Source organism: Martes martes, assembly GCF_963455335.1.
Source record: "Martes martes genome assembly, chromosome: 1".
In the NCBI taxonomy this organism is placed as follows: domain Eukaryota; kingdom Metazoa; phylum Chordata; class Mammalia; order Carnivora; family Mustelidae; genus Martes; species Martes martes.
The window spans coordinates 139,742,520-139,758,021 of record NC_137888.1 but is presented as its reverse complement, the minus strand read 5'-3'; the positions used below and the strand labels follow the sequence as shown (position 1 = coordinate 139,758,021).

General features: G+C 43.5%; 1 protein-coding gene across 1 annotated transcript in view; it reads right to left on the bottom strand.

The window, feature by feature from the left end:
* RARB (retinoic acid receptor beta) overlaps positions 1-13,601 on the bottom strand; it is a 164,253-nt gene extending 150,652 nt beyond the window's left edge. The window contains exon 1 of the mRNA XM_080799359.1: positions 12,885-13,601. Within this exon, the coding sequence (XP_080655485.1) occupies positions 12,885-13,041 (157 nt within the window). The 5' untranslated portion in view covers positions 13,042-13,601. The remainder of the gene's footprint in view (positions 1-12,884) is intronic.
* Between the last annotated feature and the right edge of the window lie 1,901 nt (positions 13,602-15,502).

Here is a 15,502-nt window from a genome sequence, read left to right as displayed (position 1 = left end):
TATTTCCCCCTCCCAACAAAACAAATAGGAGTTTACCTCGCATAGCTGGCAGAGGGAAGGCTACCCACATTATTCAAAGCTGGGACGGGAACTTCCAACTGCTTACTCCTACCTAGGAGACCTGAATTGGGTACCAGAACCTGCCTGTGCCTGGGAACTCTCTTTTGTACAACTGAGCAATAACACCGCCTTCTCCAAATGACATAATTCATTTGGTGCACTTGGCAGATAATATGCACTTAATAAATATTAATTATGATGACAGTGGTTTTGCATTCTATGAAAATCAATCACAACTTGAAATCATTTGGGGCCCAGGCAGGGAGAACAAACCTTGTTCAAAAGTTTCTCTTGGGGCACCTGGGTGGCTCAGTGGGTTAAAGCCTCTGCCTTTGGCTCAGGTCATGATCCCAGGGTCCTGGGATCGAGCCCCACATCGGGCTCTCTGCTCAGCGGGGAGCCTGCTTCTCCCTCTCTCTCTGCCTGCCTCTCTGCCTACTTGTGATCTCTGTCTGTCAAATAAATTTAAAAAAAAAAAAAGGTTTTCTTGATTGTTGATTTGGTCTTATTTCTATTTACCTTCTTTATATCATTTCTTGGGATGGACAATAAAAAAAGGGGGAGGAATGACCATGTTCTGGGTAACAGGAAGGATCATCAGAAAATCCATTCCTAGGATATCAAAACAAGTACCAGAAGTCCAAGGAAACCTCCCATACCCATTCAGGCCAGTGTTCTGACTAACCCATTGATAAGGGCTTGCCATAACCGCCAACCTGAACTTCCCGAGTTTTGACAGCTCCTTCCATGTTTCCTTCAGGTGTTCAGAGGGACCCAAAAACATACAAATAAATCAGAGACCACTTGAGACGTTCTGAATTTTAAGTTCGTTATTACTGAACTATCCACATCGTGTTTCTTGAGCACCTACTGTGCCCGGGCACTGGATTACAAAGCAGAGCACACATATGTGAGCAGAAGAAGGGGCCTCTGGGAGAGACAGCACAGCATTTTCTAGAACACACAGTGAGCCTTCCCTACAGTGTGGCCTATTCCTCTCTGCCTCCCTGAAGCTGAAGATATTTCAAATGAGTTGAACGTAGCTTGAAAATGTCGGAAGATATACTGTGTGTCCATTTGAAAGCCAAGAGGGCAGGGAGCACAGGAATAGAATTTGATGCCACGGGATATGATTGCTACAAGAAAGAGAACTGGAGTCCAGCCCACTGGGATGCTGGGAAAATCTTGGTTTAGTTCTGTAAAATGTTAGTCAAGTGCTGCTACGCATTTGTCAGGCCCCAGGAAAACTAGTTCCACCCAGAAGGAAAACAAGTTAAACAATGACTGAAATCACCACCCTACTTGCTCTGTTTACATCCTCCAACAGTCTATTCACCATCTACATAAAGAGATAATTAGAGCTCCTTAATAGCAATAGGAAAGAAGAATGGCGAAAGGGAAAGGGAACTCAAGAGAAGGAACAAATATTGAAAAAAATATTAGTAGCTGGAGTATGGGGAAGCTGCATTGTTCAGTACAGTCACCACCAGCCACGTGCAGCTACTGAAACCTTAATAGATTAAAATGAAATAAAAAATTCAGTTCCTCAGACATATTAGCCACATTTCCAGTGCCACGCAGGGCAAGCAGCTACATAATGGACAGCACAGCATTATAGATCATTTCCATCACTGGAGAATGTTCTATTGGACAGCACTGGTAACTAGTCCACCAAGCAGTGCTGTGCTTGAACATATCCACTGACTTAATCACAGTTAATTCAGTACCGACCAAGCACTCAGTACTATCCTAGGACTGGAAAACAGAAGGACACAATATTGGACCTCAAAAACTCCCCAGGTTCGAAAGGGAACCCAGTCAATAATACAAAACAGAAACACATACACCAGCAGGAGAAGTGGGTAGAAACACAGAAAACAAACCTGGTAACTTTAATGGTACATATTGATGGTGAGTATCCAGGTATTAGCTATAAAACTTTTTGGCTTTTCTAAAAATATTTTAAAAATATTTTCAGAATAAAATGTGGGGGTAAAGGTCCATTTACTGAGTACTATACATATCAGGGTCTTTAAATACACTCTTATTTAAGTCTATGGCAAGCTTGCAAGGTAAGCGTCAGGGACCCATTTTACAGATGGGAACAACGGAGGGAACCTGGAGGTCTAGCTCCCCCAGCAGAGGCAGTGCATGAAGAATAGCCACCTGCCCTGTATCACACAGTGGCCCAGGGGCACAGGACCATGCTGTACCCCTGTAATACATGGCAGCATCTCAAAGATTTTGACCGGCTTCCCTTCAGAACCTACTATATGACCTCTGGTAAGTCACTTCATTGCACCCATCTGTCTGTATTTCCCCAACATAGATAATTCAGCAACCATTTCAAACAGGTGAACAAACAAAACCCCAGGTAGAACATGGCATATAAAAATCCAAAACACAGAGCATGACACTGCCTTTCAAATCTATTGGAAATCACTGAAATAAGAGCATTATGGGCAAGACCAATAATCATGATTATTTATGCAAATTTCATGAAGCAGTAATAGTTTTGTTAGGTTTGGACCCTCTAAAGAAAAAAGGGATACTTAAAACAGGTGGCAGGGGTGTCTGGGTGGCTCAGTGGGTTAAAGCCTCTGCCTTCGGCTCAGGTCGTGATCCCGGGGTCCTGGGATCCAGCCCCGCGTCGGGCTCTCTGCTCAGCGGGGAGCCTGCTTCCTCCTCTCTCTCTGCCTGCCTCTCTGCCTACCTATGATCTCTCTGTCAAATAAATAAATAAATAAAATCTTAAAAAAAAACAAACAAACAAACAGGTGGCAGATCCCCAAGGGGCAACATAACTTCATCGTCTCTTAGGAAGCCCTCCCCACACCCCTCTTTTTAAAGTTTCAGAAGGTGCAATAGTGATGCTTCACGAGGAGGTTCCCACTAGAGGAATCGTGGCAGCCATCTCCACCTGAGGGTCACCAGTGAGCCGGAATAACCCGAGAAACCTCATTCCCCTCACCTTCCTGTGATTCCTCTGTTAATACAAGACTCATCCTGACCCCGACTCCTGCGAGCCTGGAAGGATGAGGCCCATGCAGACTTCAGCCACCAACAGGATGGAAAACAAGCACAAAAGAGGATAAAACGGCCTCAGGGTTTCTTCCACCCTTTCAAAAGCTGCGTCTTGTATTCGAGAAATAATGTCGTCAGAGGGACCGATGTGAGTGACGGCTCCTTACTTCGCTCTTTTCCACATTTCCCCCAAACCAACACACGCCGTGGTCCTTTCCAGGCATCATCAGGGCGTTAAGGAATTTTCCAGGAATTCTTCCTGCGGGCGACGGAGAGGACAGACTTAAACTGGAAGTGAGGAACTCCACGCGGAGGATGGCGTCTCAGCCTCCCCGGGATGTCAGCCCCAGCTCTGCGCCTCGCCGTCCGCGTGACTTCAGACACACTCCCCCCGCCTCGTCTGAGTCACAACTGCCCCCCACCCCGTAAAATGGGGAGACTCGCACCTTCCACCCCGGATTGTCTGTGAGGATGAACAGAGGACAACGGACCCACAGTCACCAGAGTAGAATTTTGTAAAATAGGTCAGCCGCCAAACAACAACCAACTCACAGCCCACCTCAGTCCTTCCGTTCAGTCTCTGCTGTCAGGAGACAGTCATTTCCTCCTCCGAGCAGGTGCACACGTGATGACTTGGCGGGGGGGGGCGGGCGCTAGGGATGGCTGCCCTTGCTTTGCCAATCTGCATCGAGAGGTGGATTTTTTAATTTTTTTTGGATCTGGGCTGGCCCCGGGGCTGCTTCACCGACAGGACAGTGCCCGTGACTCCACGTCCGCTCTGCATCCAGCCCTTCAGAGGACCGGACGCTTCTGCTTCCGCTTCCTCCTTCCCTTCCAGGATGCTGCTGCCATGCCGGGAGAAGCACGGGCCACATGCAGCTCCTCCAGTTGACGGCCCTCGCTGAGCTCTCTGCCAACGACCGACGTCGACTGCCAGCCATGGGAGTGAGCCTTCCGGGACTGGCAGCCCGCGCCGCCTCAGCCGACATCCCGTGGAGCGGAAGACCTGCCCAGCTGAGCCCAGTCCATCCACAGGCTAATGAGATCATAAATTGTTAGGCCACGAAGTCTGGGGGTGGCTTGTTCCATAGCAAGAAGTCATAGAAACAATCATAAAGGAAGGAGAGTTTTTTTTTTTAAAGCTACTCTGAGGCACACCCCAAAAGAACATTATTTAATAGATGCTTTGGAAGTTCCGTGAGAGTCTTCACAAAGCAAATTTAGATGGTATGCACTTACTCCACTGCTCAAGAGAAGTTTAAAACGCAACCACGTATACCACCTTTAGAAATTACCAATGAAGCCTCCACATGAGAAAGCCTCGGCCTGCACCTGATCCCTCTCCTGCTGCACCAGCTGTGGTTCCAGTGGCTTTTAGTCCTTTCCATAATCAAAGTCATGTGAAAAGTCCCGGGGAGATACTTGCATTTGTGTTATAAGGGGGTATGTCACGGTGACTTGTGTATACAATTTCTCCCATACCTTAAGAGTCCAGAGAGAGCAGGGTTACAAAGTAGGAATCATCTTGGTGTTGCCCACAGAACAGAACATACCAGAGCACCTGGAACACGGCAGACACCCAACAGGTATTTGTGGAGAGACAATGCAAGAGCTAATCCATCAGTGAGCAATACAATGGATTGCACCCCTGACACATCTGTGGGTGAAGCTGTATTGTGACAATGCTCACCTGTGAAAAATCAACCATTTGTACTAAATCTGGGGGTCTGGTAAATGCATGTCACTGACTCAAGGTCAATGCTACCCAAACTGTGACAAAAGGGAAGTACTGGGACCTAGGTTATGAGCCACAGACAGGGGAACCATCTCACTGAGGACAAGAAATACCAACTGAAACAGTATGTTCACTATGAACAAAGACACATGAACCACAGGTGTCACGCTGGAATCTGAGCAGAAGGAGGTCTGTCTCCTCAGTGGCTTCTGTACATTTTCTGGGTGGGAATAGAATCCTTATTTACAGGATCTCTGATCTTTCTGCAAATTCTGCAACGTAGACATTATTGTTCCCATTTCCCGGCTGTAGAAATCAATCCTGTATCAAGTTAGGCTCCTCCCATGACCTCAGACCAGCAGACAGTGTGAATACAGGTGGAGAGATGCATGGGAGGGTGGTTGATGCAAGTGGGCACACAGAAGGGAAGCGTTAAAACTCCCAGAGAGTGACAACTTTTCACAGCCTCTCCGCAAGAAAATCATTATACCTTCTTCTCCAGAGAGCTCTAGAGGGACAGGTGATAGGATAAACTTTGTAACAAGAGTACATGCAACTTCTCTGCTCTAGAAGCCCAACATGGGTTTCTGGAAACTCTCGCCCAAGTAGCAGAGAGATGCCCTGTTCACCTGCATCCTCCAACTTTCTCTGCAAATCCAAACCTGTTCATCCTATCTCTAATTCCTATTGTTCCCTCTGATAAGCAGGGCCCCAGTGAACAATTAAAGCTTTCAATAAATAATCTCTAAGCACATTCATTTGATTGACTGTTATTTGATACAGCAGTTAGTTTCAATGGGGCAGTTAATATTGATCACATAAAGTACTCCAGACAAACATGAAACAGTTCCAGAACTCCATGGATTATTACCCTTTATCTGCCAGTCATCTGGGTTACTTGTAATGGTCACGGAATTTAAAATCAATAATAACAATTAGTGTTCTGTACACCAAAACGGATGAATCATGTGAAATGGGTTTTCATATAAAATCAAAGGTAAGGTAGCCTGCACCGTGGAAAAAGTCTCTCTGAATTTCCAGCACACACTTGGCAAGGGACTTTCAGGCAAGTCTCCCACACAGGCAGCGAGAGAGAAAGAAAGGTATTTAGGAGAAGATGTGGCCATAAAAACGCATGTGAAACCCCTGACAGTCTTAATCCAAAAAGATAAGGCATAAAAGATAAAAAGTGATCAAAACGAGCGCTAACAAACGTAGTAAAATTAATGGGACTGGCAATTTCCTTCCTCTGAGATGCGCTTCTAGCTACCTTTTTCGGCTTCTGATTCATAGGCATTAATTGTGATTTTTTTTTTTTTTGTAATAAAATGCCAACAACGGTATTTTAGCTCCATGGCACCACTACTGTAATGTCTGGATAATTAAAATGCAAAGCAACAGAAATGTTTCATCATTAAACTGTAACCAGCGCACTATGTGAAATCATCCATTCCAAAGACTTGTTTTTCATCAATTATTTGTTATTTATCTGATGTAAATATAAGAAGGGCTAATTAAAATGTATGCCTTTTTATACAGCTTCTTGTCATTAAAGCCAATGAAAGCATTCTGAGGACCATAATGAAATAATTATGTTTGCCTTTAAGAATTCTCTTCAATAACACATGGCAGTACTGAGCTAAATTAAAACATCAGGAACTAAATTTCGCTTGCCTCCATTTCCATTTTAGTTAATTATACCCCCAAGCTTTCCAATAGACCAGACCCTAAAAAATCTTTTGAAGCTGAAACAACCTTCAGATCATCAGCCTTTTTATAATCACGGACTTTGATAACAAGACATAGGTACTGTAGCCCCAAAAGCTTTAACATTTTTGAGAAGAGGCATTTAGTAGATGAGGTCTTCATTTGCTCTGGAAATTAGAGAAAAATTGAGATAAATGTGATCCAAATGTTCTTCTCCCAGTTAACGGATGCTCTCGTGTTACTGGGTCTCGTCTGCATTACTGCTACCCGATTATTTTGGAATCAGCTAGTTGGTTTTTCCTGACCTGGTAAAATGCAATCTGTGGGGAACATTAATTGATCAATAATAACAAAAAGAAACATTTTTCTCTGAGTCAAATTAGGAGAATCACCCCTTACTTGGTACTTAAACTTGCAAACAACAACAACGACAGAGCAATCTTTAAGAAAAGAGTAGACTCAGGAGAACTTATGAACTGGAAAAAAATAATACAGGCTTTCATTTGAGTTTCTTCTCCAGACCTCAGACAGCAGTTACTTGCGAAGGCAAAAATAATCTGCGTTTAACAGAACTAGGAAGACGGGAAAGAGGAGAGCATAAACTGCGGGGCGCTGTCAGGGCTGGTGGCAAATGAAATGGTTTTAGCAGGGCTGTCACACGATGCGGATGGGGGTGGAAACTTGGTACTTAGAAAAGTAAATAGGAGTACCAGGGATTAACTCTGACAATGTGAATTCCCTCCCATTTTGGTAGAAGCGGAGAGCTGGCGGGGCTCATGGGTGATGGGATTTGGTGACTGCTGGATAGACCCGCTCAAGACGCTGTGGACAGCTGGGGAACAAATAGCTCTTCTAGAACAATGTAAAATTGCCATTATAGTCTCAGAATCGGCTTTTCGTACAATCAGTCCCTTCCGCCCAGGCTTTCTTCGTGCCCCCCACTCCCAGCTGGCTCAGTTCATCAGCAGTGGGGGAGGCCTGGAGACTCCTGGAATCCATGTGCCCTGATGAGAGGAAATGCTTGGCCAGGCTGGGTCGCCTGGCTGACGTCAGTTCCTGTTATCCTCGCCTTATCGTGCAGGGGACCAAGAGTCTTATCTTACTGAATGGCCCCCCTTTCAGCTCCCCACCCTGCAAGTCCAGAGAGAAAGCAAGTCAGCAGTTCCACTGCCTGCTTGAATTTTCATCTAAGAAGCTCGGAAAGCTCAAGACAAATAATATAATACCTGTAGACTCACCCTTACTACTTCCTAGGGGGGGAGAACTTCAGCAACTTTATTTTTTATTCATTTAAAGGGGTTTAGAGGTGTGGCATGACGCAGGAATCATACCTCTTAGCGATGAAGTAAGGAAGCCAGAAAGGAAAAGAGGAGACTTCAGGACAACATATTGACTGATGAGGTTGTGTTATTAGATCTTACTGGATGGGGAAGGTTATCTCATCTCCTATTTAACAAGACGTACTTAGGCCAAGCCACTTACAGACAGGATACTGATAAATCTGGAACCTGACTTAGCAGCCACTCTCCATTCTCCATCACCACCCATTTCAACTTTCTAAGAAGAAGCAGGCCAAGAACTGATACAGATTTGGTCAGAGTGATTCAGTTTAATAAGTCTACCCCTCCCCCACTCCCAATGCTCACATGTGCTGGAATCAAAACCAGTCATAATACTTAATCCATTCTGCAGGGGTACTTTCTATTTACAGAACTACGGTTTGCCACAAAAGGAATTCATGTTCAGAAGAATGACCCAGAAGCACAAGGCATCTTCAGTCATAACGGAAAAATGAAGCTGGGAGCACTCCAGCTATATTGACCAGAGAATCCAAACAAAGACTTTCTGTGCCACTCCTGGGTTCAAGGGGCAGCCTCAGAAATGTCGTAATATTGAAATATCTGGCATATTTCCATGATTTATGTGGGAATTGTGGCAGTATATCTGAAAGTGGGTTATTCTAGAAAATCAGAGATGTACGATTGCCCTAACTACCCTATAATCTGAAAGGCAAGATTCTAACATTAGTATCTTTTGGAAACGTTTTTAGCCAAGATTTTTCTGATTAAACTTCATCAAAAGCTCCTATTTCCGAAAGAATGTATTTAACTGATAGTTAACTGAATCTATAGTGGAACATTTTAAGTATAAAAATGTCACTTAAAGAGAAATTTATTGGCACTTACATGTAACTCAAACTCTATAGACGATTCTTTTTAAGATGTTCTAAAATGGATACAGCATTTATTGTTTAATAAGACCGGTGTGACTTAAAGAGAGTTGTGTATTTTGAGTCTTGGTTTCACATCTCCATTTTCCTCCTAGAGAAAGTAACTCTCTCATTTAAAAATTCCTGGCCTTTTATAAAGAAAAAAAGAAAAAAATCTAATTTTAAAGATTATAAATTCCGTGAGAGCAGAATTTATATTCTCTATCATTTCTCATGTTTTCCTTTCTGAGATAGTTTATTGATGCTTGTAGAATGTACAAAGGAGAAAACGGTTAAGATTTTCTTCCCTTTTCATTCATTTTCATTTCAAGATTTTCATTACATCTCAGGGGCTTAACATGCTGAAGGCAAATTACAAGCATCTGAGAGACAGAAGAACTTTCTTTTACTTTTATGTTTTAAAGAAAAGTTCATGACAATACTGACTGGTTATATATGGTCAGAGCCAGGCTTCCAGAAATGAGAAGAAAACTTCGGATTCAGGTCAGTTAACCTATCAGAAATGGCCATTCTGGTCATTTATCTAATAAGGCAAATAAATAAATAATTTTTTTTCTTAAGGCCTATTTTAGAGCAAAGCCTTTGCATTTGGGCTGGCGAGTCAAATTCTAACTAGAATTTACAGATCAATTCCACAGCTTATGTTTAAGCGGACAGAGTTGTACCTCTCCCGTTTTATTTTTTGGAATCTACATTGTATGGTGATAAAATTTAAACTCATGTGGTTTTTTTTTTCCCTCTAGGTTACACATCAGCAATTCCCTACCCAAAGTACCATGTTATCAGCATGCTGACAAAATTTTAGTTGTTTTTTTTTCCTACAGGGAAGGATAACTTTGTGAATCTTCAGCTTTTTTTCAAATAACCCTACCCTGCACTCTATCCTGCACTCAGAGATGTAAGCAAAAGTCCCTTTTCTTTCTTCTTTCAGATGGTATTAGTTACCACTGTCATGTGGCCGAGAAGCAGAAAATTATGTCCTACTTTAGAAAAACAATTGAGCCTTTTCATCGAAATATTTATTCAAAACCCCATTCAATTCATACGGTGGCTGTCAGTCTTTATTTAGTCTCTCTTTCAGAGAGTATCTTTGATTTTGCCACTTTGACCCCAATTTATATCTCACTAGGAGAGGATTTGGATACTGTGTAATACTTAAAATTCAGGTCCCAGGGTTTTGAGTAGGGGACTTTTCTTCCTTAATCACACATCACTGTTTGTTTTTAAAACAGATTATTTCTCATTAATGGGCAAAATACTATTTCAAAAAGAAAATTTTTTTTTCCTTTTTTCTTTTGATGGGCTGAGCATGGAGACAACAGGGAAGCGGGCCAAGAAGTTGTCACACTCATGATTTCACTGAAAGCAACTATATTTAGACCACAAATATTAGGATTTACCCTATGCCCACTGAGCAATTAATGCTGAAAACATCTGGAGCAGCCCTAAAACCAAGATAATCCAGGAGGCATATGAATAGAAACTTTGTGACTATGATACCTTACAGGGGCAGTCTTAAATCGTATTATTTATACCACATTCCCTTATAGCCTGCTAATCCTGACTTCGAATTTTTATAACAAGCAATTTGCAGGCCCTACTCCAACTCATAGCTGGTTTGCGTGTCATTTTTCTGTCATTAAAATTAAAAAAAGAAAATGAAAAGTATATTCTAACACCTTTCAAAGACGGCTTCTGGTGTGTCTTCCAATCAAAGGGTTTTCTCTAATTACTACACACACACAAACACACACATACACACCCTGTAAAAAATAGAATCTCCAAGCAGAAAATACTTTTAGTCAGAATTTACAACTATTTTTCCCCCTTGCCCACTGTTTCCTCTGTGTTAAGGGCACAAACAGATCTGCTTCTCGTCAAAACAGTCATTAAGTAAAATGGAAAAGGTTGTGGTTTTTATGTTCTTACTTATCCAAGTGAAGCCCTCATATGCTTTTATTTCGAAAGTCCTAACTACCCATGCCACCCTGAACCAAACACCATGTGGCAGACATTTGTTAGAATCTTTATTTATGCTTAAAAACTTAATCTCTTGAACAACTAAACTGACCGTCATAAAGGGATTTATGGAGGATAAGCAAACCTGCGGGGACATACGCAATTTTTACAATTTATTCATTTAACCTAGAGCTGGGGGTGTGGGATTTAGAACCCTTGTGAAATTGACCACAATAAGCACTAATTGCCCTGCTTACAAAAATAAGACACTGGAATTTCTGAAATCCCTTTGTCAAATGCCTTTATTTACTTTTTCTAATGCAAGTTTCTTTGATTAGCTGAGCTTTGCTGTTATCAACACTTCTTGCTTATCGGCTGGTCCTAGGCGAATGACACATTCACCACTCGCTCTCCCTAGATAAGGCAAATCCCTTGTTTAACTTGTTAAGAACAAACAAAGCTTTTCCCCCTACTCCTACAACTTAATAGGCATGTTTGGAGGGTTAATTACAAAAGGGAGAATGTCTACTTGTAAAGGCTCTATTAGGTCTAATAGCTTTCCGCCAAGGGTCCTGAGCCATTTTTTTCCCTTCGTTAAAAATATGTTTCATAGAACTTTCTTTTAGAAGAAAAAGTTCTGCAGACACCCCCCCCCCCCCCATTCCCTGAGATTCCAAATGAAACTGTTCACACTCTTTTAACTGCTACAAACAAGGACAGGTCTAAAAGATCTGTTAGTGGGTTGTAAAATTATTTTGTAAGACTCGGTTTCTTTGAATTCTCCAGAAAGAAAACAGGCATTAGGAAACAAAAGGCATTTGGGGAGCAGCTGAAGATGAAGACGCCTTCTGAAAACTATATTCTTTTTGCCCTGGTTATGGCTCTACGAAATATTAAGTCAGACAGCCAGACTGTTGGCATCAAATGGTTATTGATTTTTCAGCTACAAACCTGTTGATTTCCTGGCCCAAGAAGCAAGTCTTTATCGCTAAGACAAAGTTTCAGAGAGAGCAATTTAAATCTAGTCACCGTCCCCTCTCTCTCCCTTTTCTTCTCCCTCTTTACATAAGCCACCATGTTATTGGGAAAACTCAATTTCTTCCAGTTAAACTTTGACCTCTTTGAAAACAAAGATTTAAAATGTCATTTTCAGGCTAATGCTCCAATGAATTGTCAAATAAAGTACTAAAAACATTTTGATAGATAGCTGAGCCATTTATCTAAATCACTGTCAGGGCAGCCACGCATCCTGCAGGCTTCCACCACAGCCACCCGAAGGTGGGATTTTCTGGGACTTCTGGTCATTTCTCAAGCCTGCAGCCACACTACTGTTGACCAGATGCGTGCCTCGGCATTGTGTCAGCATCAGATAACCACATAGTCAATATTTTTTTAAAAAACCGGGCTACTCCACTTATATTTCCTCTCCTTTAACTGATGTCCAGGGTCTGGGATGAACTGTAAGATATGGAAATAATGGATGGCTCAGCCCAAGGGGTGTTCATTGCCAGTAGTTTTCTAGCAAAACAGCAACTTCTTAGAGCAACAAAGTGACTCGGAAAGGTGGCAGCAGGGTCAATGCTAAGAAATATTGCCTTTCCTTAGCAAGGAAAACATTGGAAGCAGCAGCTTTAACTGGTGGTTTATGAACTTCAGGAGCAGCAGCCACCCTAATTAGGCTAAATTCCTTGCAAGGACAATGTCATATTTTAATTACTTTGGACTGTTGAAACACACAAGGGGGGAATATATACAACTAGCAGCTAATCCAAAGAACAGCAAAGTTAAATTCCCCTCTGCATACATTTTAGTAAAACCTGCACAATGTGTCAAATTGCCTTACTTGAAGAATGTTTCAAAGTCCTGTGGTCACACTCTACTTTTTTTCCCCCCCTCCATGCATATTTTTAAAACTGTTTTCAAGAGACTCTAAGGCTGGTAAGGAGAGGAGCAGGGGTCGGGAGGGGTTGTTTGGGAAGAAAACATCTAACAGGAAATTTTCAGCAGAGGGAATCAATATGTACGCCAGCATATCACACCCTTTCAGCATTAAATCATTAAATCCTTTGTCTTGCTACCAATGCAGTTTGTTTCCAACGTCTTCATTGCATGCAAGAGAGACAATTCATTTTTTTTTTCTTGGTAGAAGAAGGGAAAAAATAAACCTACATTGAGCAGTGTGCCGATGCTGCCATTCGGTTTGGGTCAATCCACTGAAGCATGCTTTGAGAGCTTTCTCCTGGAGCATGCAGGAAGACGGACTCGCAGTGTAGAAATCCAGGATTTGCCCAGGACTCACTGACAGAACATCCATACAGTCAAACATGATCTCCCCTGCACCGAATGTCTGCAAAAGTGCTTATCCTCTAGGTGTGGAGGCAAATGGCATAGAAAAGTCCACCCAACTCCATCAAACTCTGCCCCTTTTTTGGCACGTAGGCTGTTGGTCTTTTTCCCAGCCCCGAATCATGAATTATGACAGACAAGCCAGCTAAAAGCCTGTAATTGATCCAAATGATCATTTACCATTTTCCAGGCTTGCTCGGCCAATCCAGCCGGGGCGGGGGTTCCCAGAAAGATCCCAAGTTCTCCTTCCAAGCAAATGCCTGCAAAAAGCCTTCCGAATGCGGTCCGGATCCTACCCCGACGGTGCCCAGACAAACCCTGCCCGGCTCGCTCGCGTCCTCGGCATCCCAGTCCTCAAACAGCTCGCATGGGGGAATTCTGGTCCCCCCTTTGGCAAAGAATAGACCCTCCTGCCTCTGAACAGCTCACTTCCTACTACTTCTGTCACACAGAATGAAAGATTGAATTGCCTAATATATGCGAGTGAACTTTCGGTGAACCCTTCCCGGGCTGCTAACCTTCAAATGACCCAACGAGTCTGACATCACCAACTCCCAGGATTCTCACAGAGCTTAAAAACTCCCAGCAGCCCTGCAAAAGCCGACAGCCAGAGAGGCAGGCAGCGGGCGAGCGTGCAAGCCGCCTCTTTCTTTCCCATTTCTCACCTGAAAAACAATGCAAGAAGTGCTTTTAAAACGGGCAGGGGAGGAGCCGGGACACCGCTCCCGGCTCACGTTGAGCGCCAACTTCGCTCCCTTTCCGCCTCTTTATTCGCGGCGGCTCAGCTGGGAAGCGCGGGTCCCGCTCGCCCGCTCGCCTCCTGCCCACCCCCGCGCCCCCAGCCCACCCTATAAATTCCTCTGTGCGCCCGCCTGTCTGTTAAATTCCTTGTAACTTAGGTATTTTTCCACTCCTGAAAAAGCACATGCAAGCCCTAAACTGTAGAGCAGAGGAGAGCTAGTCCTCGGGGAAGCCTGGGGTTGAGAAACTTTCCATTTGATAGCTTTTTTTTTCTTTCCCCTCCCCTCCTCGTCCCTCTTGCAAAGCCCTGCCCGAAGGGATTGCACTTGCGCTGGAGTTTAAAAAAAAAAAAAAATCCAGCTTTCTGGATTCATTTACTTTTAAAACATTCTCTCAAGTCTATATGCAGCAGTTAAGAATTACTAGCTTCTGCTCCCAAACACACACACACACACACACACACACACACAGAATGACACGGATATATAGGATTTGATTTCAGGTCCTGATGGTAGAAAACACAGTGGCCAAGAGTGGATGTGGGACTCAAACTGGAATAGGTCTCCATTCCAGTTCTACTTCTTACCCGCTGTGTGATCCAGGATGAGTATTTAACCTCTCTGAGCCTCAGCGTTCTCATCCGTAGAATGGGGATATATCACTTCCCACTTCAGTGGGTTGCTGTGAGCATCCCTCTCTCCCTGCAAAGTGCTTATATGGCGCTCAGTATGTATCCTCCAAGTACTAACTCTCATTTCATCCTTTTATTTTTCACCGAGGGAAAGAAGCCCTTCGAGGGGAGGCTGAGCCCTCTCTGAGGCGTCAAAGCTCAGAATCATGACTTACACCCAACTCCCTGGGATCCCAGGCCACTGTGAAAATTATTTTGCTGTTCCCACAGCCTTGCACCCCAAATAGCATGTTGGTGACCTTTGTCATCTCACTCACATACACACAACACACACACACCCACCACCACATAATTAAACACATATTTTGAAAACTGGTTAAGTGTGAAGGTTTTATATTTCCAAAGGCCTGTTTACACCAATATTAGCCCCAGCCCAATCTTGGTTATTTATTAGAATAATTTTACGAAAAAGAGATTTTTTTATACTTCCCATATTGACCCAACCTAGAAGACGGAGAAACCTTTTCGCGGGTCTTAAAACATGGAGCAGGACAGATGCAAAATTTACCAATAAACCCAGGCAGAGAGCTTTCAAAGGGAGAGCCAATCCACAATCCACGTTGCAGTCATTTTGCACGACTTGCTTCAGGATGCAAAGTACATCCAAGAAAGGAAACTGCGGAGGAATGAAAACACCCTCCCACCTCTACCAGCTCTCGTCTTTACTTGTAATTCTTCCACAAAACAGGGCAGGGAAGTGGGTGGGCTTGACGGACAGTGTCCTTGCCCCTTGTGGGGAAGAACACTGCCCTGGTCTCCTTTCTCTGGATAATGCTGGAATGTTCATTGGCATCCAGGCCTTTTGAAAGCCTGTCAGGGGGCACCCTGCCCCATGCTGTACGGCTGCTCTGTCTCCAGGAGTTGCTAAGTGGCACTTGTGGTGTGACATGAAAAGTATGCATCACACACACTTTCCAAGTCAAAGATCCTTTTATGAAGGTACATTAAAACAATTTTCAGCCCAGCAAGCTCAGTTCTTGCTATTGAGAAGTCCAGGGCGAAGGTGGGG